This window comes from Zootermopsis nevadensis, unplaced genomic scaffold (genome assembly GCF_977971745.1).
Source record: "Zootermopsis nevadensis isolate Lab colony 2312 unplaced genomic scaffold, Znev_1.0 Znev_ptg000024l, whole genome shotgun sequence".
Classification (NCBI taxonomy): Eukaryota; Metazoa; Arthropoda; class Insecta; order Blattodea; family Termopsidae; genus Zootermopsis; species Zootermopsis nevadensis.
Window position 1 is genome coordinate 4,157,235 of NW_028259156.1, and position 25,156 is coordinate 4,182,390.

At 39.2% G+C, this 25,156-nt stretch overlaps 1 protein-coding gene across 5 annotated transcripts in view; it reads right to left on the reverse strand.

Moving 5' to 3' along the window:
• Positions 1-84: 84 nt before the first annotated feature.
• tna (Zinc finger MIZ domain-containing protein tonalli) overlaps positions 85-25,156 on the reverse strand; it is a 570,512-nt gene continuing 545,440 nt past the window's right edge. For 4 of the 5 annotated variants that reach the window (XM_087354825.1, XM_087354826.1, XM_087354828.1 and 1 more), the window contains 13 exons: positions 24,556-24,802; positions 17,045-17,338; positions 15,443-15,586; positions 13,665-14,169; positions 13,193-13,328; positions 11,873-12,083; positions 11,594-11,782; positions 10,685-10,827; positions 10,242-10,383; positions 8,659-8,794; positions 7,505-7,710; positions 6,499-6,813; positions 85-5,096 (listed from right to left, as the gene is read on the reverse strand). In XM_087354825.1, the coding sequence (XP_087210951.1) occupies positions 4,941-5,096; positions 6,499-6,813; positions 7,505-7,710; positions 8,659-8,794; positions 10,242-10,383; positions 10,685-10,827; positions 11,594-11,782; positions 11,873-12,083; positions 13,193-13,328; positions 13,665-14,169; positions 15,443-15,586; positions 17,045-17,338; positions 24,556-24,802 (2,824 nt within the window). In that variant the 3' untranslated portion in view covers positions 85-4,940. Of the gene's footprint in view, positions 5,097-6,498; positions 6,814-7,504; positions 7,711-8,658; positions 8,795-10,241; positions 10,384-10,684; positions 10,828-11,593; positions 11,783-11,872; positions 12,084-13,192; positions 13,329-13,664; positions 14,170-15,442; positions 15,587-17,044; positions 17,339-19,444; positions 19,606-24,555; positions 24,803-25,156 lie in introns of those variants that run through there. The other variant, XM_022071954.2, reaches the window with a different exon arrangement.

Sequence of the window (25,156 nt, forward strand, 5' to 3'; positions counted from 1 at the left end):
TTCAAAATTTCTAAGCAATATCAGTAAGAGACAGGATAGTTGAATTGCAAGGATTTTCTTTGTTGAAACACAAAATTCCAGGAATCATTTTCAAAGTGTAATGGTACATTTTTGCAGAAATACATCTACAATGGAAACTATTTACAATATTGGAGTTAAACATATACTGTAATGCGCTGTATATAAAGGAAGACCTATCTAAAACTAACCTGCAACTGGCATTTTTTATTTATATAATATAAGGGAAATTTTCTGTCACTGAAGTCTTAGCTAGTTGCTACTCAAAACATGACACACATTGACGGATACAGTGAAATGCTAGGTCTACTCTTGGAAGCAAAAAGCTGCCTTTTTGTGGGAATATAACTAAACAGTTTGGTCCAACTGTCACTGCAGATTTCAATTTCAATAAAATGGTCATGGAATTTTAAGATCTTACTGGTCATTCATTATAAATGCTGTATTTCTATTCAGTCACATATGAAAAACCATCATCAGACATATCATTAATAGTCACTAGGTTATACAGGAAATTACAGTACCGATTCTGTTTCTGGTTTGTAAGCCAAAATTGTCCTTTCAATAAATAAAAATAAAACTTGTGGTATTCATGAATACTCTTGGCATATATGCTCAACATGAGAATATGCATTTCTGTAAATACGTTTTATTTTATTTGTAGAAAGAGGTTTCTGTCATCTGATATGTATTCGGAAATGCCCGAATCACGTAAATTGTAGTTTGCTTGGAAAAACATTTAGCGGCAGTGAATTTTGGTATTAAACAGGGCACAAACTGTGATTTAAAAATTCTGATTTGTTTTAATTTCACAAAATGACCAACAGTTTTTATGCTCTGACAAATAATGGACTTTGATTCAGTTTAAACACTTTTTTTTTGTCAAGTTACAATACTTTAAAATTTGTATCACTCCAGGCCATTTATCTTGACATGATCCACCATCATATATTATAAAAAGTATAAATAAATATTGTTCCAAAAATATTTTATTTCCAAACATACACAAACTGAGGACTCAAAGTTAAAAATAAGTACTGCACCACTGCCAAAATGTAATTAAGTTTTATAATTCAGTACAAATGCATATGTTCAAATTGTAATACAAAACAATCATACGCATGCACATGCGCACATACACACACACAGACATTACACACATTGGCAGTAGACAATCAAAACTACAAGGTAGTTAATTTTGACCTAGCAATTAGTGTTACTGATTTTTTTAATGGGAACCAAATACATCTATTATTAAATCATATTAAATTTTTTTTTACTCTCATTCTATTACACTTTCATGATTGTGCAGACAAGAATCACACAGCAGAATCAAAAACAGTCACTTATGAAATAAAATAAAATTTCAAACAATCAAACTGCACTTTCATCAATCATCATGTGAGAATGGGGTATTTAAACTTCTGTACAAGACTATTCGCATAACTTGAACGCCGAGGTTTAATGGTATCCTACTGTGACACTGTGAAACCACTAAGTTTTTAAAGGCGTGTTGCTTCCTTTTAATTTAAAATCAGTATTTTAACCCCTTGACTACTACACCTATATTATCCTAGACTAGTGTAGACTGAAGAACAATGTTTCAGCCAAAATATCTCCGTCTGTAAGACATTCATTGCTTTCATTTTTCCGACAGGACAGCAATAAACTGTACTCATCCTCACGTCTTTTGACAAATGCCAGGAAGTATTTGAATATAGGATATGAGGTTTTCACAGTGGTGAGTCTGAAAATTTCCGTCCTCTGGGTTGTTGCACTGTGTAGTCTGGTAGATTACCACCAGACTACACGACGCGACAACCCAGAAGACTACAATCAAGTATTTGAATCTTTCTTTCAAAATACAGGGCAAGTCTAAACGATGTTCCCGATTTGAAACACGTTACTCACGTTTAATGAAATTCAGATGCACAGAATTGGTACCGATCGAAAGAGAAACTCGCCAAGTTTATGTTGGTATACTTCGCGGCCGCGTAGTAACACTGTTCGCCGCCGGAGGCGATATGAGAGAAAATGGCTGCCATCGAAGACAGGGGAGCCTTTTGTGGCCTGGATTTCCATGTTCACTGGACCTGACGCCCTGCGATTTTTTCCTGTGGGGGTTCGTCAAAGATATTCGCGCCACCCTTACCACAGACCTTGCAGCAATCGATCATGATAAGCTGCGTGTCTCGGAGGAACTCGACTACACGCTGGATGTGTGCTGATTTACCAAGGGGGTTCACATTGAACACCTGTGATGTATGTGAATTTCATTAAACGTGAGTAGCATGTCTTTCAAATTGGGAACATAATTTAGACTAGCCCTCTACAGGAGCTGGTAAGCAAAGATATATTCAGGAGTCAAAGGGCTAAATCCAAGAGAAACAACAAACAATAGATAAATCTACTACCAGTGATCTTCATTACCTACATTCTTACTTTTCATTTAAATTTTACATAAACTACACTACACGCCATGGCATTTTGATTGTATTTATTTCAAGAACACAGCCATACTTGCAAACTGACAGGAGTCCTCAGCTATCAAACATGTCTTTCATATCTATCATCAACTAGACTTTGATCTTTCCGCCATTTATGCCATGGATCATGTCAAGTTACTGCAGTGGAAAGTCACTTGCATTACCATGCATCATAGTGGCCTCTCATTTACAGCGCAAGAGACTAAGTAAGAAACAAAATACTTTCATAAAAGAAACGGAAAAAATAGTAAAGAATTTAAACGAGAAGTTATCTCTCAAGCACGGTACCATACCAGAATTTATCACTCTTCTTGTTAATTTGTTAAACACTACGAATCTGCAACCAGATGTTGATTTTAAAACATCTAAAATTCTCAGCGATTACAAATCACCAACACAAAACTGATGACTTTTTTTTTTCATGTTCTACCATCTAAAATCAATTCCAATACTAAAATTTGGAATTTCATTTAATTTACATTTGAACTAAATTATTACGTACTAAATTTCGTATTTGAAAAATCAAAACAACGCGGACTCTCTTTTGATTTTCACTACATCTGGCAGCAGGGTTGGTACCATGCCACTTGAAAAAGAAATATCACTGCCTTGGCAATCCAATATTTTTACAGATAATAACATTTGTTTGTACTGTGCTTCTCATTCGCTTCACCTCGTACAAACACTAATACATGTCCTACTGGCTCAAAGAAGACTACAATATGTCAAGAATACTGCAATACTACTTGTCATAGGAGATGATGGGAAATACATACAGTTAACAAGTGTGTTTTTTCACAATAGATTGCCAAATGTTGCCACCACATACGCGGTGCTTCCTATGTTTTACGATACGCAGACGAGCATTGCCGTAACTTACACATCATCACTGCCTCCTTTTAAAGAGATTCAATTCTAGGTACCCAAGGCTGGAGTGTCGGTAACAACCGTCCTATTCCCTTTAAAAACCTTGCCGAGTTCCTGCGAACTTCAACCTGGATAACATTCGAACAATCCCGTCAAATGTTGTAAATATCCAAAATAATTTGCATTTTACGTTATTAAAAACATTTTAATTCAAGCATGTCTAATTCAAGTATGTCTAATTAAAGTTTTCTTAAAATGTTGATAAATATTCAATTCAAGAATTTTGCGTGCGCCTTCTCCGCTCCGTTACTAGCAGGTATGATGCTCGTCTACGTACATACTGATGGGGTTTTGTGCACCTCACTAATAATACTTTTAAAGCCGTAATACACTGAGACATTACATAATTGGATTCTTATTCAGTCATGCAGGTTTGCTCGTATGTACGGTGGCATGTGTAACTAAGATAATACAGTTGTTATTTATACAAGTTTGGTTCCGATGACAGGTAAAATATATACTTATCATTACAGTATTACTAATTCTAAACTGGCCGCCAATAATTACTGTCTGCCATAGTATTTCTATATGTACAATAAATACACGTACATAGCTTTGCTCAGTTTTCTTTCCCCATACTTCCGTACAAGCGAATTGTACGGATTGTGTATTTCCTGGCTTGTATTTTTGTACATGAAGTCTTCGACAGTATTAAGAAAAGAAAGGTTTCTGAGACTTTAGATGTTTGCTTGAAACTATGTAGAATCCAGCTCACCCCCGAAGTACATGTCTACGCCATTTCGTCAATACATAAAATGATAACTGCTTTGGTCGTGTGCATCGAACGAACAGTCACAAAACACCATCACCTTCATTTCTTCCATTCTCAATGTTACCATACCATTTTCTTTTCGCCAGTAATGTGATGAACACAACCAATTCACTTTCGCACAGCAGATCAGGGCAGTGCAGCGCTGTTCTGACACGGTACACTGCCATTACACAAATTCTTATATTAAGCCACAACTTTCTTTAACGTCAGCCAGTCATTCACAAATAAAAAAAAAAGTGCATGATACTAAAACCATGTTCTTAAGTTCGGTAACTTCCTCTCTACTTTTGCACGATACAAATTTATTACTAACGTCGGCGCAAAAAGTGGTGAACATTTTTTTATGTGCACCTTGAATTTGGAACAGTTTTCTGTTTAAGGAACGACAGGGTAAAGTTTTTAAAATATTAATCTAATTGTGATAATAGTTCTTATCATTGGTGTTGGCATGTTGCACCATCATAACTTATAGGAACGCTGGTAAATCTGTCAAGAGCCCTCACGGCATTGAGTGCAGTCTCGTTTAGAATAGTCATTCCAGCGATTTTAAATACAGTCACATTTAACTTATGGAGATGAGGAACGTCGCACAATAATTCTTTGTACAAATTCGCAAAGTTGCGTACATTGCACAGTAAAACGTAGCCCGTCTTTAAAATTTGTCTGTAGTTTCACCATTGCCTAAACTTAAAATATAAAAGGAACATTGGGGAAGAGGAGCTTTGTACACTTTAGAGTCACTCAAAGAGTGCAAGAATGTCATCACTGGTGGTGTTTCCTGGTGTACCATTGTTGCCATTGCTACTGGCACCACTAGACGGAGGAGTCGCCAAATCGGGCGGGTCCAGGTAGGACAGCAACTCCATGGGATCCACCACATTGTCAGGCAGCAGCTGAAACAGGAAAATGCAGTTTTTTTAATTCTTAACGTAAGATGTATGCCCCTTAACCCTTTACATCCCAACCCCGAGTTAGCTCGGAATTTATATTTCTCATCGTGTCCCACGCCCGAGTATATTCTGGCGATGTAGTTTGATAGTTTACCACTAGATGGAATATCTGACAATTGTTCTACATACAGCAGACAATTCTATCGATCGCTGCACTCGAGATATCGATGTTATCGTGTGATCGTTATATTTTCTTGACAGCTGTCCGCTGTCAAGAAGGCTTCGAGTAGTAAACGTAGCATCACTGAAGATGAGATTTTAGATATTTTAAGTAATGATAATGCGCCTTTTATGAAGACAGCGATTATCACTTAGCCATCCACGATACTGTCGAAAGCAATGCCGAAAGTGACGAAACAGATAGAGAGGAAATGAAGACGACAACAACGAGGCTGCTCCAACTTTCTTAAAAAAAAAATTAAGTTTACAGCCACAAAATGTAATTCCCTCTCAATATGGATGAATGACACGAATTTTGTGCTACAGAAGCATGATTTTGACCAATCCCAGCGAGTGATTAGAAACCTGGGTTGTGCCATGCGCAAAGTGTGTTAAAACTCGGGAGTTAAAGGGTTAAGAATTTCCATATGAAAAACACATCTGTTAAATCCCAAAACCCTGCTTTGGTCTGTCTATTACTCTTATATACAAACAAATCGACAATTGCCAAGCATCACTATTTAAACAAAGTGAAAAAAAGAGAGCAGTGAAACATGCAAACAATTACGAACTTCTTGACACATAGTAGAAATCATACAGACATTAATCGGAAGTCAACTGATCATTGGAAGCGACGAGTTAAAGAAGATAAATTTTAATCCATAATTGTTTAATTTTAACCGTCTAATCACAATAAAATATTTTATTAAATATTAAAATATTATTATTATAATTAACATTTAATATTTAAAATATATTAAAATATATTAAAATGATGCTCTTTCATCGAAATGTTCGATTTACAATTAGAGCATCATCTTTTTCACGACATGTTTCGGTTTTCAATGAACCATCTTCAGGTGTATAATCAATATAAATTTAAATGTAATATTCTAATGCAATCCTTCTTCTAGATCAATTGTACTTTGTTATCACATTCAATGTTGTTTCGTAAATGTATGTCGCGTATAGCGTGATCTTGCGTGGGTGAAATGTTTGTAGTGGTTTTTTATAATCGGCCTGTAAATTAAATAATATTATAAAGACTAAATGGATATTAAGAGATAGAAAACAAAATAATATATTGAGGAATTTTAATTTTAAAAATATATTGAGGAATTTTAATTTTAAAAACAAAATTTTAATCCATAACTTAAGACTGCAGTACACATTACAGAATACTCACATTAAGCCCCTCTTGACCTTGGCCTTCACCATCAATAACAGCCGCAGGATCAAAATTAAGGTCAGATGGGATGTCGGGTGCATCTGTTGTTGCGTTATTTGCATTAGCAGTACTGCCACTTGTATTACCATGGTTGCTATTGTTGTTGCTTCCAGGACCTGAAGCACTGCTACCAACATTTCCATCACCCGAGTTGGCAGGAGGCACGCTCGGAGGACCGCTGTTGCCTCCTCCTGGTGTGTGAGCACTTCCGGGCGTTCCTCCGGGTGTGTGCGGCGTGTGTGGTGTGTGCGGCGTATGTGGGGTATGCGGCATCTGAGCGAAAGATGTTAGTATATAAATAATTTTAATATTATCACACAATCACCTCAGTGACCCCAAAAGCTATGCTGGCAGTAGCATAGCTACTGGTAGGGTTGGTCGAGGGGGAGAGATCAGACGAAGACAGGTACACTCGTCCTCCAGGTTGGGGGTTGGTCGCAAGAATAACAACCTTGCACATAAAAAGGAAGATGTTTCGGAACCTCGATCAAAGTCTCGGACAGACGGACCTAACAGAGGACCGAATGGAAGAGGAGAATTGAGGAGGCCATGGACCAAATACGGATCGGACAGCCATAGAGGAAGAAGATCATCACACAAGCGTGTCAAATTTCATATATGCAAATGGTACTACCAACATCATTTATTTATTTATTTATGGGCTTGGTATAATTCTCAGGATAAACAGTTATTATGTCCCTAAACAATGTTAATCATTTGATCTTTGATATGTTGTGCGGAACTGAACTTTTAAATATATATGACGTTTGGCTTTATGGATCAATTGTGTACCATAAAACGTAAATGAAATGTATTAGAATGTCTGAAGTTTCCTCAAGTCTAATTACGAGTTCAATAAAACCTGCAAATTTAAAATTACAAATCTGCTTCTTATAAGGGAGTGAAATTTTCATGGTCCGGTCAATGTGCAAACTAGATTCATTTTACAACATAATTTGCTCACCTGTTCATTCAATGTTTTCTCCATTGCATTTAATGGATCAAGAGAGTTGACCGACTCACTAAGATGCGAAAGTGGACCTCCACCACCAGAATACTCATTACTCCCTGGGTTAGAGCTTGTGCTGAAGTCATAAGAGCTGCCTCGCCCCATCCCACTGGCACTGTAGGGGGGTGGGCCACTGTTCATCATGGAACCACTCGCAATGCCTGTAAATTTACACGGAAGAGAAAACATGAAAAGTTATGTATTTATGATTAATTATGAAAAGTATTTAAACAAATCCACCCCCTCTTCAAATTGTACAGTTAAGAACAAAGGCCATCTTGAAACTGGGTAACAAATATAGACCGACAGTTACTAAACAATTTAAGCTTTCAACAAGTTGATGTTTTCAGAATGTAGTATATAAACAATTCTAACCTCACTGTGCAAGCAAAAGAGGCATAAAAATGATTCAAAGTTATGAACCATGAGCTACCATAAGGCAATGTCCTACGTAAGCGATAACAAGCGAGCTGCATAAGCAGCATGGGGTGTCATATGAAGCGGGGAATCGCTTGTAGTGTCCTACGTGAGAGACTGCAATAGAAGCACACGGCCTTCTTGCGCATGCACCTTCCCTGTACTGCACGGTCAGAGCTTTCTTGCATATGTGCCTTACTGGCCAGCGCAGCGACTCGCGCGAAAATATCAAAATATTTGATCTCGGAATCCGGCCGCTTTACTCTCTTGACTGATTCGCTGTAACCTAGGACAGCGCCATACAAACAGCCAGTTTGATATTTCCGCTTCACCCACGCAAATCGCACCGCTCGCACTTAATCGCTCACGTAGGACACCGGGTAAGTGTGCCTTAAGAACCACCGAAGCTATATATAAAAAAAGTAATTTCCCATAAATAAATACCACAGTTATGAAAAAGTTGGTAACTCTGAAGACATGGAAGAGGAGGAAGAAAACAATGGCGAAGGGTGAAAAAAAAATGATGGAACTGGATAAAGAATACAGTACTAAACTAAGATGACATGTAATATGGCTGTTTTTAAAACTGATTGGTTGATGGCAATGTGAGCGAACAGCAGTAAGTGATACTGCTGCTGTACTTCCGAAACATCCGCATGAGCGTAACATCCGCAGAAATCAATCCTACTTACTGTTCATGTCAGGGGGAATGTATGGCGACATGGCTTGGTTCATATCCCAGTTGTTCATAGTGGGAAGAGTCATGCTGCCCGGAGACATTGCCTTGTTCAGACGTTTCGCTCCGCATGAATCACTGTCATCCTCCGTCTAAAACAATTTAAATCGACCATTAATTATTTTATAAACCACTTCGAACGCTAGGAGATACATCAGTTTAAGTGCCCTGAAACAGTTAACCATGAGCATAGCTAATTATTTTAATTTATTATATTCTACCAAGTCATGCATAATAAAGATTTCAACACCTCAAATGTACGAACATATTTTAAGGTTTACGTTACTGTGACACTAAGGCTGAATGTTGCAGACAGCGGTCAGCACTCCTATTTACAAGGGCGTTTCAAAAAGTAACAGCAAATTGACAATATTTCATGAAGCGAAAACCCCAGGCATTTCAAACTCCCGCGCAGGGAAGATACATTCTTAGAAAAGGTTTTGACATCGCCCAATAGATGACATGGCGTTCTTAATTGGAAGGGATGCATATACAAAATGGCAGCGCCCTTAGCTGTTTCCACCATAGAGGAGCAGCAAGCAATCATCAGATTTTTGTGGTCGGAGGGTGTGAAGCCTCGTGAAATTCATTGAAGAATGCTGCAACAGTATGGAGATGCCAGCATTGACGAGAGAAGAGTGTACGAGTGGATAGACGCGTTTAAAAATGGGCGAGCATCAATCCGTGATGACTGACGCTCCGGTCGTCCCAGCACTGATGAGAAGGTGGGTAGCGCTGATGCCATTATTCGTGGAAACTGGCGCATTTCTTTAGATGCTCTGGCTAGGGAATTGGATGTCAGTATCGGATCCGCACATACTATTGTCACGGAGGTTCTCAAGTATCACAAGTTGTGTGCATGGTGGGTGCCTAGGATGCTAACTGATGAGCACAAGATGAATCATTTCCAGACTTCCACAGCATCTTGACACCATTCGGCCTGGACACCGCCAACCCTGGGGTTTCTCATGGATTTACTCAGTCCCTCCAGCACATTCTAGGATAGTACCTTATATCAGATCATGACTGCATCCTTCCATATCCATTCTATTTCAATTTTTACCAATGACTTCAAACCAAATTGTAACTAAATGTCCCTCCTGCTTCTACAACCCTTTGTTTCGTACGTTCATGGGTTTCATATGACTGATACTGTAAACACAGATTAATTCCTTAAACAGCGGTAACCAGCTGATCTTTGTAATGGTGAAGAATCGTGTTTTCTTTGCAGCATGGATTGCATTCTTGAATATTATTTAGAAAATCTTTAGCTTTTTAACGGTTAATCAAGCCCATCATCTGATTCTATGAATTCTATAGACAGAGTTGTTTGAACCACAAATATATAAATAAATAGGCAACTCTACATTAACAACCAAATGATGTAGATGACTGCATATGAAATGCAGAAAAGTATAAAAAATGTAAATATTAAATAATGAGTAGTAATACATCAGACACGCTAACTGAAGGATAGTATTGTTATAGGGAGCAATAAAGTTTAAAATGAGATGAACTTAAAACTTCCGATTGAATTACCTTGATCCCCTGTAAACTCTTGGCAGGTTTCCAATTGGCAGAGGAATCAATTGTGACTTCTTCAACTTCCGAGCTGTTGAGCGTGTTTAGAATGCCCCACATGTATTGGTCAACCTCAAGGCCTTCCAACTGGGCAGGTTTGCTACAAAACGACATCAGAGATTACTACTACGTACATTTTATGTAAGCTTAAACATCAGCATACAGAAGAGCTTCGTTATGGAGAGAATATCCGAACAAGTGGGAACAAATCCGAGACACTGTCGGTTCAAAGTGTAGTACCAATATTTCTGATTAAAAGAAGCCAAAAATTGTCATAAATCAAATTCTAATGATTTTATCATAAAACATTACACCATCAATACACAAATGGTAGAACACAGTATATTATTACGACACTTTTCTTTTAGAGAACACAAGAATACAAATAAAAAAACACTCACTTGCACACTGGACACCTCCAGGATCCTCGTTCACAGTTAAGCTGCAGGTAAGATTCAAGATCAAAACACTGAATGTGTTTACATTCATGACCTCTTGCAGGGAGGGTAATCCTCTTGAAGGTGATCGGACATTTCAAAGATACCTGGACAAATCAAAGTTACCACAAATTACAGATCATCATTAATTACTCGCACATCATTCACCTATTCCTGAGTGGAGAACAGTGGTCATTATCACAAAGATATTTCCCACGTCTTTGCTTTCCACTGCCTGTTCTACTGCACCATGCGCAATCAAGATTAACCTCAGTGTGGCAAATCCTGATACTGTGTAAGAATGACCTTGAAATCTTAAATATTTATCATGAAGAGTAAAATGGATGGAATTGGGGTTGAAGCAGCCTGTAATTTATGGGAATAATTCCTCAAAAAACTGAATATCGAAAAACCACATAAATAACTGAAGAACAATTTAAAAAGAAAACCTATACATACTTCTAACAAAACAAGTTAAATATTAACCAAATACTGTACTCCTATTTTTATTACAACAGATTATATTTTATTTCTAACTCTGCATTAAATTTGTGTATCAAACCTGTTTAACATCAATGTAACAAATATCACGGTAAAAAATTTTCAATGAGGTGGTATGTCAATGCGACATTATTTTAAAATTTAAAATTTGGAATAATCAAAATACATTCACACAGTTCACGTGTTCAGTTTGGCAAAAAAAAGTGCAACATATATGCAGATAAAACAACTAAAAAGTTTTATCTTTCCAGTATCAATCCCACTGACATAAAATGTATTTTACAAAGGGGAGACACGTCAAGAAATTACTTATTGTATAATCAAAACAAGTAATAATAGTAGTGGCCAAGAGTGGATATGAAGAGAGGATACCTTGAGCGCCGTTTGCTCGACACCGTCTCTGTCCGTGCCCATGCTTCCGCCCGACGAAGCCGTGTTACTGAAGTTTCGCTTGATTTTCGAGATGCAGTGGTCAGCAGTGAGCAAGCGTTTCCTCAACAGACCTTGCAGAACACTTCTCACGCTCGGTCGATGTACCAGTTGCAACACAAACAGGTGAGACTATATGGAAGAGATAATTATTAAGAGTTATGCGCACTATCTAAAACTCTTCTGTTCTTTTCAAGCGGTTTTTTAGCGAAGTATACTTACACAGCAACAAGCTGAAACAGTGATTTGGATGGTGTTTCGACCAGGTTGGCACACCTCCTTCAGATAAAGGGGTTTGTGTGATGTTTTGTTTTCCCCGCGATCGATACTGAGCGGCGTCGCATTAACAGATACTTGGACGCTTGCCGGCCAGTTGGTGTTCATCTGCCGATCTTCATGGTGGAAACACTTCAACTGAAGTTCAAGATCAGACCTGTCAACATAAGTTTAAATATAAAAGATCTGGACAGAGCTACTGTCACATAATATCCTTTAAAGTGTTACAGACATCTACTTATTCATTAAGTTTGGAACAGACAAAGCGTCAAATTGATCTATTTCAACAAACACAATATGTTACATATAATTTGTGTGGAAGCGCTTTTTGTCTGCTATGGCACAAGATCTAGAGCAGTTGGCAGTTTCTGAAGTGGTGAAGAAATTCGCCGTTACGTACTCGAAAGTTCACCATACCTTCAAAGATGAACCATAATAAAATCAATTTGTACGGTCATCCGAGGCAGACAGACATTACCTCAAAATAAATTGCATAAGCTCTTGGAAAAAGAAAAAGAAGTCATATTCTTCTTCCGTTTCTTGACCGTTACTTCGGTCTTCCAGTGCCTAATATTTTCTTCCATTCTTCTCTATTTTCCCATCTTTCCGGAGGTAGTTTCCACTCTATCGTGGTTCTTATAATTCTGTCGTTCCATCCCGGTCTCGGTCTCCCTCTCTTCCTTCTTTGTTTTGGTTTGCCATTTCATAGTCTTCCTTGGTAACCTTTCCTCCTCCATCCTTTGCACATGTCTGTACCCAATCAGTTGTATTTTCTCTATCTCCTCAATTATATCTCGATCCATCCTCATGATTTCTCTAAACCTTTCATTGCCATGTTTTCTTTTCAATACTTTTTAGGTATTTCACAATGTCACAAATTGGCTTTCATTCTCAAATCACTCAAACATTCCACTTGTTTCTGGGCTTTGTCAGGGGTCGAGATGAGCGGGGCAATCCAGTCTGTCCCAAGCAAACTAAAGATTCTCTCTCCAGGAGTTAAGAGGCCATAATGTGAAAGATAACCACTCACTTCCACACAGAACTCAGACTAAGAATGCATGGAGCCTTACCTCCATTTGCTCATGTCACCATAGCATAGTGCTTGAGCTTAAGCTCAACGAACTGCTAAGAAACGAAGACGAAAGCCTTCCACTCCTGTTCGGGAGTTTTATTTAAGAATGGCGTGGGCAAAGTGAAATTGGTTCGATGTTGAATGGATCAAACTGTTGACAAAAGTCATACGAGTGGTCCAATGCATTTGCGTACCTCCACATAAGAGTCTGGTGAACGGTGGGTTTGAGCTGGAAGACGTGGTTGCTAACTGCCAAATTATGTTCTAGGCGGAATGGAGGCAGGATGATCCCGTCACGTACAGGAAACGTCAGACGTAACTCATCATCTTCTGTGAATGAAACAGGGCAATGTATCAATCGCACGGATCAATCGATTCTTCTCATCGCAGTAATTTAAAGGAAAAATTTAGACTGGATAGAATTTGAATGATGTTGACGACCTTGAAAAACATTCAGCAAAACACAGAAACAGTTTTTGTGGCACCAAGAATAAAATTTGAGCCAAACAAGAAAATTAAGTCAACTAGAAATATTTAAATGGCATTTAACACAATATTAACAATCTGTAAGAAGGTCATTAAATAAAGTGAAACTATTTCTAATTTTTCTAGACAAATGATTTGACTAGCTCGATAAAACTTTATAAAAACAAGTCTTGTACTCACTTTGTATGGGTAACGGTGGTTTGAGCTCGGCAAAATTGGGTTTAACGTCGGGGTTGGGACTGATGTAAGGTGGCATACTGCTGGCTGGGGTAAGAGGGGGAGTCGGGTTGCCAGGAATGGGACTGTGCTGATAGCTGATGTTGTTTCTCATGGTGTTAACATCTTGCTGGAACTGGCTGGCTGCACCTCCGTACTGCGCAGCTCCGGCCGCATTTACATTTACATATTGGGGTGTGCTGCCAGCCTGGTGGTGGGGGGGAAACTGCCCGGCTCCCGCCCCTCCATTATGGTGAGCTGCCATCGCTCCTGTAGGCATTCCTCCTGCTCCAAAATACTGGTGACCCGCTTGACCACTGGTGGTGTAAGGTGGTGTCGTTTGCCGCATTCCGACCGCATTTCCTCGTACTCCAGCACCGGGAGCAAACGTTCCTGACGGGCCAATCGCTTGTTGCGGAGGATACTGTGTCTGGAAGCCTGGCCTCCCATTACCATACCCAGCTGGATACTGCGCACACAAAGGTCCAAAAATAATTTAAATTCCAAAGTGAACAACTCCACACTAAAGTATATATAACATATTGTACCAACTATACGAGTGATAAAATTAACAAAACATCAACAAGCCTGTTTTAAAATTTAAATTTACAATTCCCATACATTCAATGAAGCACTACAATTCCTTAAACAAAGCACAAATTATACGCTCTGTAAAGGCATAAATAGGGAGACACGTATTAGAACAGGATGAAAGAGACGTGGAAATGAGAAATTGGAACAAGTAGGAACCTACAAATACTTGGGGGCCATGGAAAAACTGATAATGAGATCCTAAATAGGGATACTGGGAACGACCCATTCTTCAAGTGACTGAGCACTGCGGGTCCCAACTTTTTGTTGGCTCGATCTATGGACATTCGGTAGGACTCCTTGGACGAGGGATCGGCTTGTCGCAAGGACTCTACCTGTACACAGGACAGCACAACATAGAAAAACACGGACAAACATCCATGGCTTGAGTGGGATTCGAACCCACGGTCCCAGCGACCAAGCGGCACAAGGCTCACGCCTCGGACCGCGCGGCCACTGCGGACCCCTAAATAGGGTAAAGAAGGCAAATAATGCTTATCACCAATTAAACAATACAACATTTGGAAAGAAAGAATTGAATATAAAAACCAAGAAACAATTCTACCAATTATGTGGCAGCGAGAGCTGGCCAAAGTTAAATAAATATTCATCTAAAGTTACAGCGGTAGAAATAAAATAAAATGTCTCAGAAAGTCAATAGGGAAAACGCGAAAGGAACACCATAATTACAGACAAGGTGGGAATTAAATCACTTAAAACAAAATTAGAAGAAAAGCAACTGAAATGGTTTTGGACGAGATCGAATGGCTGACGAAACAGTTTTTGGAAGCTAGAGTTGAGGGTACCAGAACAATAGCAAGACCTAGAAAGAGCTACTTGGATACTATTAGAGAAACAGGACAGGCAAAGGGGAAAAGTTTAACGCAGATGAAATTCTTAGCAAGGGATAGGAAGGAATGGAGGGGGTGGACCGAGCGATCAACCCCGACGCTATAAAGGCAAAAATGGGAGATGAGAAAGAAGACGTAGTAAAGGCATAACTTGTATTTTCACAATGAAGAGTTAACTATTAAAATGCATGACACGAGAGAAGGTCATTCATTCATTCATTCGCTAAAATTTTATATTCCGTTAGGTTCCACACCAGTGACCGGTAATTACTCGTAAGAAGCCAACTGTAAGCGCTGTACCTGAGGTCCTCCTGCAGGTGAGAAGCCCGGCTGCATCGTAGGCCCCGGGTTGGAGTAGCCCTGCGGATGTCGCTTCTGTGACATATGCATTGCAGGGCTGGGGTACGGAGCCAACCTGCGCGGGTATACTTGCGGCCCTGGACCCTGTCAATAATAATGTTTATATATGAAATGTTAGTCAGCGTATGTGACATATCACTGCACATTCACAATATAAATCTCAACTGTGAGCAGCCAACTATTTCATTAGTTAATGCAAATAAAATTCCAATTAAAGTTACTGAAAGTTTCAAACTCTTTCAATGTACGAGTTTTGTAAAGTTCAATATAATATTATTACGAGCATTAAATTAAGAAAAACTGTTTCTATCCTATTCTATCTCAGACAGCAACATAAATTAACTCCAAACAACAAGAAAACAAAGCAGATCTCAGCCTATATTTTCATGTACCTTCTTCTTTATTACGCCGTCTCCTTTATAGGAGGTTGGCGACATATTATGAACAGGATCCTTCCATCCTTTTCTCGGACTGGGACCTGTTCATATACGTTCTTGGCAGATGATCCAGAAGTGGTTTGCCATTGCCTTCTTCTGTGTGTATGGATTACAAGGTCAGCGTTCTGACCGCTAGACCACTGTGGCGGTATTTTCATGTATAGGAACTTGTAATTTCATGAGAAGCAGCACAATATCCAATTTCTCCTTTGGAAAAGGTACTTAATTAAGCACGTGCGATGAAGGTAAATGAAAGAGTTGCGGTATTCTTAAAATTGGTCGCTTTCAGGCCCCAGCTGCATAACCCCAGGAAAAGAGCCTCCAGCACACACAGAGAGGCCAAGTAAGCCCCAGAGCCAGTCTAGGTTCGGTGATGACGAGAAACATCGACACCCCTTCTAAGAATCATAGCCTGGTTTTGTAGCCCAGATCTTTATCACTACACTGCTCTCAAAAAGAAACTATTTACTCTGGAGACACAGCTCTATTGCAGAGAGATTCTTCCTCCATTTCTCACCAAATCAAAATCAACCAAATGTTACTAAAACATCAACATATGGTACAATTAACCTTCATCGTATGGGAATAAAGGATTTAAACCCTGGTACTACTAAAGGTCAAGTGGTTGGGCTTTAAATTCCAGGGTTAACGGTTTAGTGGTACATATTTTGTCGCCCTCGGTGGGCTAGTGGTTAGCGCGCTCGCCACTGGACCCAAGGTTCGCGGGTTCAATCCAGGCCGAGGTCGATGGATTTTTAAGGGTGATAAAAATCCGTTGCACAACTTCCTTCAGAGGGGGTGTAAAGCCGGCGGTCCCATGTTGTAGATTTACGACGCGTAAAAGAACCTTACGAGATGTTTCGCAAGCAAAATTCAGGGGCAATTTCTCACCCAAGTCTCTCCTGATTCACTGTTAAATGAGGATTGAGTAGAAATTGTGCCATCAGTGGGCTTGTCACTCAATACGCATAAACGGACGCTTCAATGACTAAGAAACCTCTGGAAGGAGGCGGCAATGATCCATTACTGGGTTGAGCTACAAATAGATATCTTTATTTCAGTATGAAAAATGAAACACTGCAGAAATGAAAAGTGCATGCCGTACCTGCATCCCCATCTTGTTCATTGGCATCGTCCCGGGTCCCATGGTCCCCGGCCCCATTCCTCCCATCATATTTCCATGCATGCCTGCACTCTGCCCCATCATGCCCATGTTAGCCATAGAGCTCATTGGGTTCATCCCATTCATTCCTCCTCCCATTGATCCCATGCCCATGTTCCCCATAGTCGTCATCGCAGTGTTCGGGTTTCCGATGCCCATAGGACCGTGTCCTCGTTGTCCTCCGTAAGTGTTTCCATATTGCTGAGCAGCCATTCCATGCTGGGGAACATTCTGCATCTGCGAAAGTAAAATTATAAATTTAAATTATTGAATGTGAATTAGTGGGAGTTGAAGGAGAATGGATTTTGTTGGCCCAAGGACACGGCCCGGCGGAGGGCTTTGGTTAGTTCGGTGATGAACCTTTGGGTTCTGTAATCCATCTAGTAAGTTAGTTAGTTAGTTAGAATGTGAATTAGAATGAATTTACCAGCCACATAAGTTAATGAGTTCCATTCGCTTCATTCCTTAACAGCTACTGTATGTCCGAATTCATTTTATCAATCTCGGCGCCAAGTCATTTTCTGAAATTATTCCCAAAGATTGCCATTTTGAGAAAAATGCGGAATAGCAGAAAAAATTCATACAAAATGTCTGTCTTTTTATGTATAAGACATATTTTCTTCTTGCATTAACACAGCTTTCAAGCAACCCACGTTTTTTTCTGTCATCAGTCTTTCGACTGGTTCGATGTGGTCCTCCATTTTCGCCTATCTTGCGCCAATCTCTTCATTTCCACATCCTCAAAAATCCGCGTCACATATTCCAATCTTTGCCTCCCCCTACAATTCTTTCCTTCCATTACCAAATTAACCAATCCTGGGTGCCTCAGAATGTGTCCCACCATCCTATCTCTTCTTCTCGTAAGATTTTTCCATAGACTTTCCTTGGCCTATCCTGTCTAAGACCAGCTAAAAGAAATGCTACATTACGGAAAATCATTTTTATAGTTTTTATTGGAATTTTTGAGTTCTCACATTTTAATCATATGCCCCAAATAGCAACCAAATACAAATTAACATAAATTACTGTAAGAAACCATATAAATACTCGTATATTTTCATTCTTCCCACAAATAAATGTTTTCATCTATGAAATGACATGTTTACAACCACTAAGAGTCGAGTTTTGTCAAAATTAACTTTTCTCCTCTGCCAACATTAAACTCTGCTCCATGCCATCTATCAACCAGAAGGATGAACTACTGCAGACAGACCTCACTGACTGACTTGATTGCTTCTGGCTACGCCCAAAGTACGTAAATAAAACACAAACACAGACATTCATATCTTCTGAAGTATTTTTAAGATATGGACTGACATTAAAATGAACTGATTGTCATAAAAATATAATTATTTTTAACAAACAGATTTTGAATGAGACCAGATGCCAAGAATATATATAAAGACAACCAGTTTTATCAATTCTATAAGCTACAGTCAATTTCAAACAATCGTACTTTACTTATCATTACAAATTCAAGATTAACATAACCTGAAAATTAAATGAGTACACAGATATTCCAGAATTTTCCATTAACCACATTAATACTGGGAGTAACTCACATTACAGCATTTTAGATAAGTCTCTTCACACTTATTGCCATACCCAAAACCACTCTTTAAATACCCTAAAACATGTAAGCATGATACATCACATCAGAAGAAAAAAAATATTTCCACTTCTTATCACCATGTTCCTTCTGGATTATTACACTCTGCATCTTCCATTTTGTAAATTCTTTTGTAACCTGCTCTAGGCTATTCCTCCTTACTCCCTTCAGTTTTGATCATCTCCTGATTCATAATTTTCTGATTGGAAGCTGTTACCAAAAATCTTAATAATCTTGACTGTTATTACCGTCATAATTACGAGTATACACAATAGCACAAAACTGTAACAAAGCATCTAACGCGTATTCTTTTTTAAAAAAAATAACTATTAAAATGATATTAACCAACTGACCTTTGCAATGGAGAAATGCAGTACAAACTAAATTCTTATATAACATTTAAACAAGCCTCAGCTTCAAAGAGTAAATAGTATTTCATGCATCAGTCATTGTCAACAGTTCTCTTGTTTTAAAAATCACTGTGCAGTTACACAACCTCAAAACTGTAATCAGATTCCACATTTTCTTAAATGGTACAAGGTTATATAATTCTAAAATGCAACTGAATGTAACTAAAATAAGTTGTTCCACGCCGAATGTCGTGATCGAGTAGTTAATACTCCTGCTTCGTATTCAGGGTGTCCCGGGTTCATATCACGGCCAGGAGACAGGCTAACCTGACTGGGGTTTTTCGCAGTTTACTCAGTCCTTCCAGGTAAATGTCGGAATAGTACCTTAAATTAGGCGATGGCCGCTTCCTTCCGCAGCCTTTCCAAGTCACTACATAATCTGAACTACAAACAAACACAAGTACATGCAAGTGCACTCTTAAGATTGGAATTAAAATGGCGGGTTCTGGCAGGTACACATGACAAATGCCTACTGTCTCCGTATAGAAGGCCATGCACTGTATGTCGAGCGCACATCCCCCAGATGGCAGGGTGATCATAGAACTATGGAGAATGCTTTTGATGATGCACACTTAACAGGTGGTTAGGGACTTCAGGCAAAATTAAGACCGGCTACACCGGAGTTTGTGTAACACGTTTCAAAATGGAAAAAAAAAACTAATAAAAAAAAACACGTGTACGTTTTCGTACGCCAGAAAGTTTGAAGCAATCAAATACAAGACGTGGCAAACCCTTTGAACTACGTAACCTAACATAACCTCAAGTAACGTAATCTGACGAATAATAATAATGTTTGAAACACACTCAATCAAAATTCCGCTCACATGCATATACAGTTAAACTTTTCACATTAGATAATGAAATAAATGTTGCGTTAGGTAACGTTGGGAATGGTTAGGTTAATTGGTTCAGAGGGTTTGCCGCGGCCTATTTGGGATTGCTTCATCCTAAATGCGTGTTCTTTTTTCTGTTTTCAAATGCGCCCCGTAACCTCCAGTTTAGCCGAAAGATCTACACCATACGCATTTACTATTACATTTAAAACGTCAAATTAACAATCGGTGCCTACAAAAATAAAATTGGGTTCCCACTACGGTGCAACATCGCTACGCGTCCTGCAGTTACCATAGTAACAAAATAACGTCAACGATTTTCGGTTTCAGTGACGTCACGTGGTTACCATGACGACAAGTACTACTGATACAGGCCGAACTTACTACGTCTAGGTCTCCTGTATTACTCGTACGGAAACATTTTTACTACCACTGCACTTGTGTGTCAATAATAACGTCGCGTAACCGGTTTATGAAATATATTAAGACGAAAAAAGAATACTTCCTGGTAGTTTTCAGGGCAATGAAAAGACCATTTCAACGCCTTGGGATTGGATTATCGCGTTGCGGACGTGCGCACGGTGCATTACGTATTATCAAGCGCACAGCGCTGCCAAACGGAAGGGGTAAGTACTAAGAGGCACTGCGATAAAAAAAAAGCAAAACAATATTATCGCTCGGCACGTGTGCAATGAAATCCGGCCGGCTACTCAGAACAGATGTACTTTGTACTTACGTAGTCATATTTGATTATTGTGAAATTCAACCTCAAAGCAGTTGAAGTGTTTCTCATTGAATACTTTACGACAAAGGTACCTCGTTCTTTCTGCAATCAGCTGAAATGGTTGGTTGGACGGTATCTACAATAATATATCTGTTAGTAATGCAAATGTTTTAGGAGATTTGGGAACAGTACGATCGGGTCTTATGCGTGCCGTAAAATCTCACTTCCGGCTGACGGAACATATTTGTGAATAAAAATTGTAATTTCAAAATGGTCATGTCCTATTCACAGTTGCGATTAAAAAAACTTTTCTCCTCACTGCATGGTACATTCTAAGAGACGTATATTCTACCTTATCAACAGAATTTCACTCGCGAGGGATTTATTCCAAAACCAGAAAGTTCCACTTTCCACATATATGACCTTGACACAAAATTGTCAATGCCAACACACAACAAATAATTTAACACTGAACTGCCTATGTCTCTGCAAAACAAACCTATTATTTTAGGGCACATACAACAGATCTACAAAGATCTCCCCTTCTACCAATGGCATTTAGCTTCAGAACACTACAGAGTCTTTGAAAAGACTGGAATTATGGTAGAGGGCTGCAGTTTACGGGCATGGAAACTTTCTTATTCTTCTTCACAGTTGGCAAGCCTCCCTTGCCAAGCTGCTGGCGGATTATTAGTCACGCAGAGCTCTGCTCATTTCTACGTGTTTTCTCAACACATAACCTTTTCGCAATACGCAATTCTCTCTCCTGGCTATATTTAATGATAATATGCAATGTCTGCATTCAGCAATAAGCCTAAGCTCGTCTAAGCGATATTTAAGAATTTAGTCCGTGCCTCAAAGAAATCACAAAGGTCAACTGTTTAACGCTACCTGATGAAATATCACATCGCCCTGATTATTGAGGCAGTAAGCACCTCAATTTTATTCGAATACTGTGACCTCATAAATTTTATAGGAAGACACTGGTAGTGTCTGAAAAATACGTTCATTTGTTACTCGTCGAACTTATATTGGGTTAAAACAGCTTCATTTAAGGGATGAGGCATTCTCAGAATTCAGTACGAAACACCAGAGGTCGCATTACGCCACTTTCGTGACGTGGCAGAATAATGAACTAGACTGTACGCGGGAATAAATACGGAGCATTGTGGTTTATGGATTGATTCACACTGTTGAAGTACGCACATTGGAAGAGCTTATGTTTCAATAATACATCACTTCCCTAGTGACCACCAACTAGTTTCATGAACAACACAAAACATCTGACGCTACAAGGTTATCGCCAAGTTTCATCCCGATATTGCGATATTAATACCGTACTTTTCATCTTCCGTTACGAAATAGAGGCTTATGGTATCGAGTCTGTGTGTCAGCACCTAATTAATTTTTGAACATCGGGGTTTTCATGAAACTGGGTGTTAACACCATGAAGGATCGCGGCATATTACTAGCCCTTTGAAGACGAAGTAATATTCACGGATTCAGCCCGTACCGAAAAGAAAACACAGCACTTCACCATTACAAATATCAACTGGTTCAAGGTTGCCTCCTTTTAAATCCTTACCAAGTAGCTATTCGCTCCATCTCGCACTTCAAACAGTGTGAAACCTCCCATATTTATGTCCTATTTATTTAAAATCAATGGTTCATATAACCTCAAACTTACTAGAGAAATGTCATAGTTTCTGGGGTTCAAGGTTAGGTTAAAATTATATTCTGCTGTTTACTTTAAACTTTATTTAGTCCATCTAAAACTCGATAACCATTCAAATCAATGTGCCATGTACTGTAATATTTAATCAGTCGTGAATCCTTATCATATGATTTTCACAATAAACAACGATTATTTCTGATCTACGTAATGGTTAAGGCTTTTTTTCGAGGTATCGACTGGATTTTAACGAGATTCGAGCTTTGAGATTATCTTACGACATTTCCATACTACCTTCTAACTTAAGAAGCTAACAGTCGCTTAGCTGGTCAAAAAATTTCTGGCCTTTTACGGAACTACTTAAAAAGCTAACAACAGCTGAAGAAATGGCCAGTATTTCATGGAACCCAAGACTCATCTGTGTTCACAAGTGTCTACCACTGGTTCTTATCCTCAGCCAGATTAATCCATCTACGAATTTTTTCCAAGGTTCAAACTAAAATGTCGTATGCATTTCTCATGTCAACCAAACAGAACTTGAAATTACACATTAAAAGTTATTAAGTTCCTCATTGTGTAATTCTCTCCAGTCTCCTGGTACTTCCGCTTACGTATAAAACAAAGTACTACGTAAAACTAAAATTATTAAACAGTATTTTAATCTTAAACCGTTCTGTCAGGAGACGAGAAAATAAATAATTTTAAACTGAATTTAGATTAGCCCTTAAATATATCAGCTGACTTCAATAAACGTCACAGTTTCATATTCCTTTCTTAACAACGTCCCTCGTGTGTCCTGAACTCTGGTCCGTTGTCACCAAACAAGTCCGTAACTACGTTTTAGACACACATCAGTTGGCAACAGTGTCTAAACCTGCCACTCTCCTTTCTAGAGGTTTAAATGTGTTACTTTCGCTATAAGACTCCATTACGTTGATATCACCATGAAAGGGGGGGGGGGGGGGAAATGTACAGGATTTCCCAAAAAGATATACCCAAAAGGATATTATTCTTATTTTTGCGTAAATATTTTTGGGACGTTGTGTAAAATCCCTGTGCTTACGTAAGCAGGCATACATATCATCAAAACGAATGAATGCGACAAGCATCTCCTTTAAGGGTGGCCACACACGCAACGACTCACCTGAAGGCCAAGTTAAAGTCGGAAGGTAAAGCCTCAAACCTCTGAGAGTCCACACACGTGGCAGATTTGTGCTCAGTCTTTTTTATTCTTCAGTCGATGTTACAACATGTTCAGTGAAGACGCGATTTTAATCCGTTTTGCTGTTACTTTAATGTTCAAAAATAAAAGAAAGTTGAAACGTTCTAAGTGAGTCAGAAATTCGATTAGAGACGACACACTGGCATATCTACCTACGAATGGATGAGGGACACATATTTTGAACTGTTAAACTACGAGGATTTGAAGTTCTCGGTGGCTGGTTGACATGAATAAATGGTACAAGCCTTGCCTTTAACCTCGTCTCTGCCCACACACGTTACGACTTGTAAATATTCAGTAAATCTCGAGGCAAAAAATCAAGCTACTGCAGATTTATCGGAGGCTCGGCTTCCGGCCAAATTCAACACGCGCTCCGGTTTGCCTTCAGAGACGTAAGCCTTCCGGTAAGCCGTAGCGTGTGTGGCTTCTTGTCTTTCTTGGGTAGTTCCCAGATGAGGCCTTGATGCGTTGGAAAAAAAAAAAGTTTGCCTCCGCCGGAAATCGATCCCTGGTCGTCCACCCCATACTGATCTATCCCAGCTTCAAAATACCGTATTACTTAACTGTTGCATTGAAGTGTGTATCAGGATCTATTCCGTGATTTAGGGTACCGAAATTTTCATAACTCTGTAGATCAGAGGTACTGGAGCTGTTCTAAATATTTAAGAATTCAGTTCTTACCGCAAAGAAAACAACACGTGTCCATTCCAAGGGCAAACTGCTTAACGCTGCTGAGGTATAATAAATCATACGAAAGCCATGCACACTCTACAGAAATAATAGCTACAGATTGTTAAAGCAGTTGATACAAAACTTACAAGGTTATGATAGGGAAATACTAACCTAATTACGTAATAAAAATAATTAGTGGAAATTGACAAACGTAAAAAAAAAACATGCAATTTTTACTGAAACTTCATCACCATGAAAATTATCTTGGGGCATCAATCACCAATCATCATGTCAAACTGTGATGTTACTGACCTGGTTGAACTGCGAGTTCATCTCTTGTCGCTCCTGCAGCGCCACGACGCTGGCCGTGGCGGTTGCAGTCGCCGTCGCCGCAGCTACCATAGCAGCAGCGCTTAATGCCGAAGGGGAGGGGTGGTATTGTTGAGGTCCACCACCCTCTTGCACCCCCGGGTTGCCCGGGCCCCCTCCGGTTCCGCCTCCCCCAGTGTTCATCCCCCCGACAGTGGACTGAGGTCCTCCATACCCTCCACCGACGCCGCTAAACAGAGCGGTATGAGTTGAAGCGAGCAAAGCAACAAGGTCGTGGGAAAATCACGTGATAAAAACTCTCACACTGACAGATAGGGGCTACTGTGTAATGCAGATACTCCCAGCCTATAAACTGTGACACAAACAGCACAACGCTTCTATATTAAAAAAAAACCGGTACTCTACAGCAGATTAAAACATTCACCTCTCAGCAGTTATGAACTGGCCTCTTAAGTCGACTAATACATAACAAAATACATCCTACCCTAAAGATGGAGGTGTTAAGTTCCTTCGAAACACTGGTAACAAAATTGCACAACGCAGAATCATACAGTACCATCTGATAATTCAGTATAATAAACAC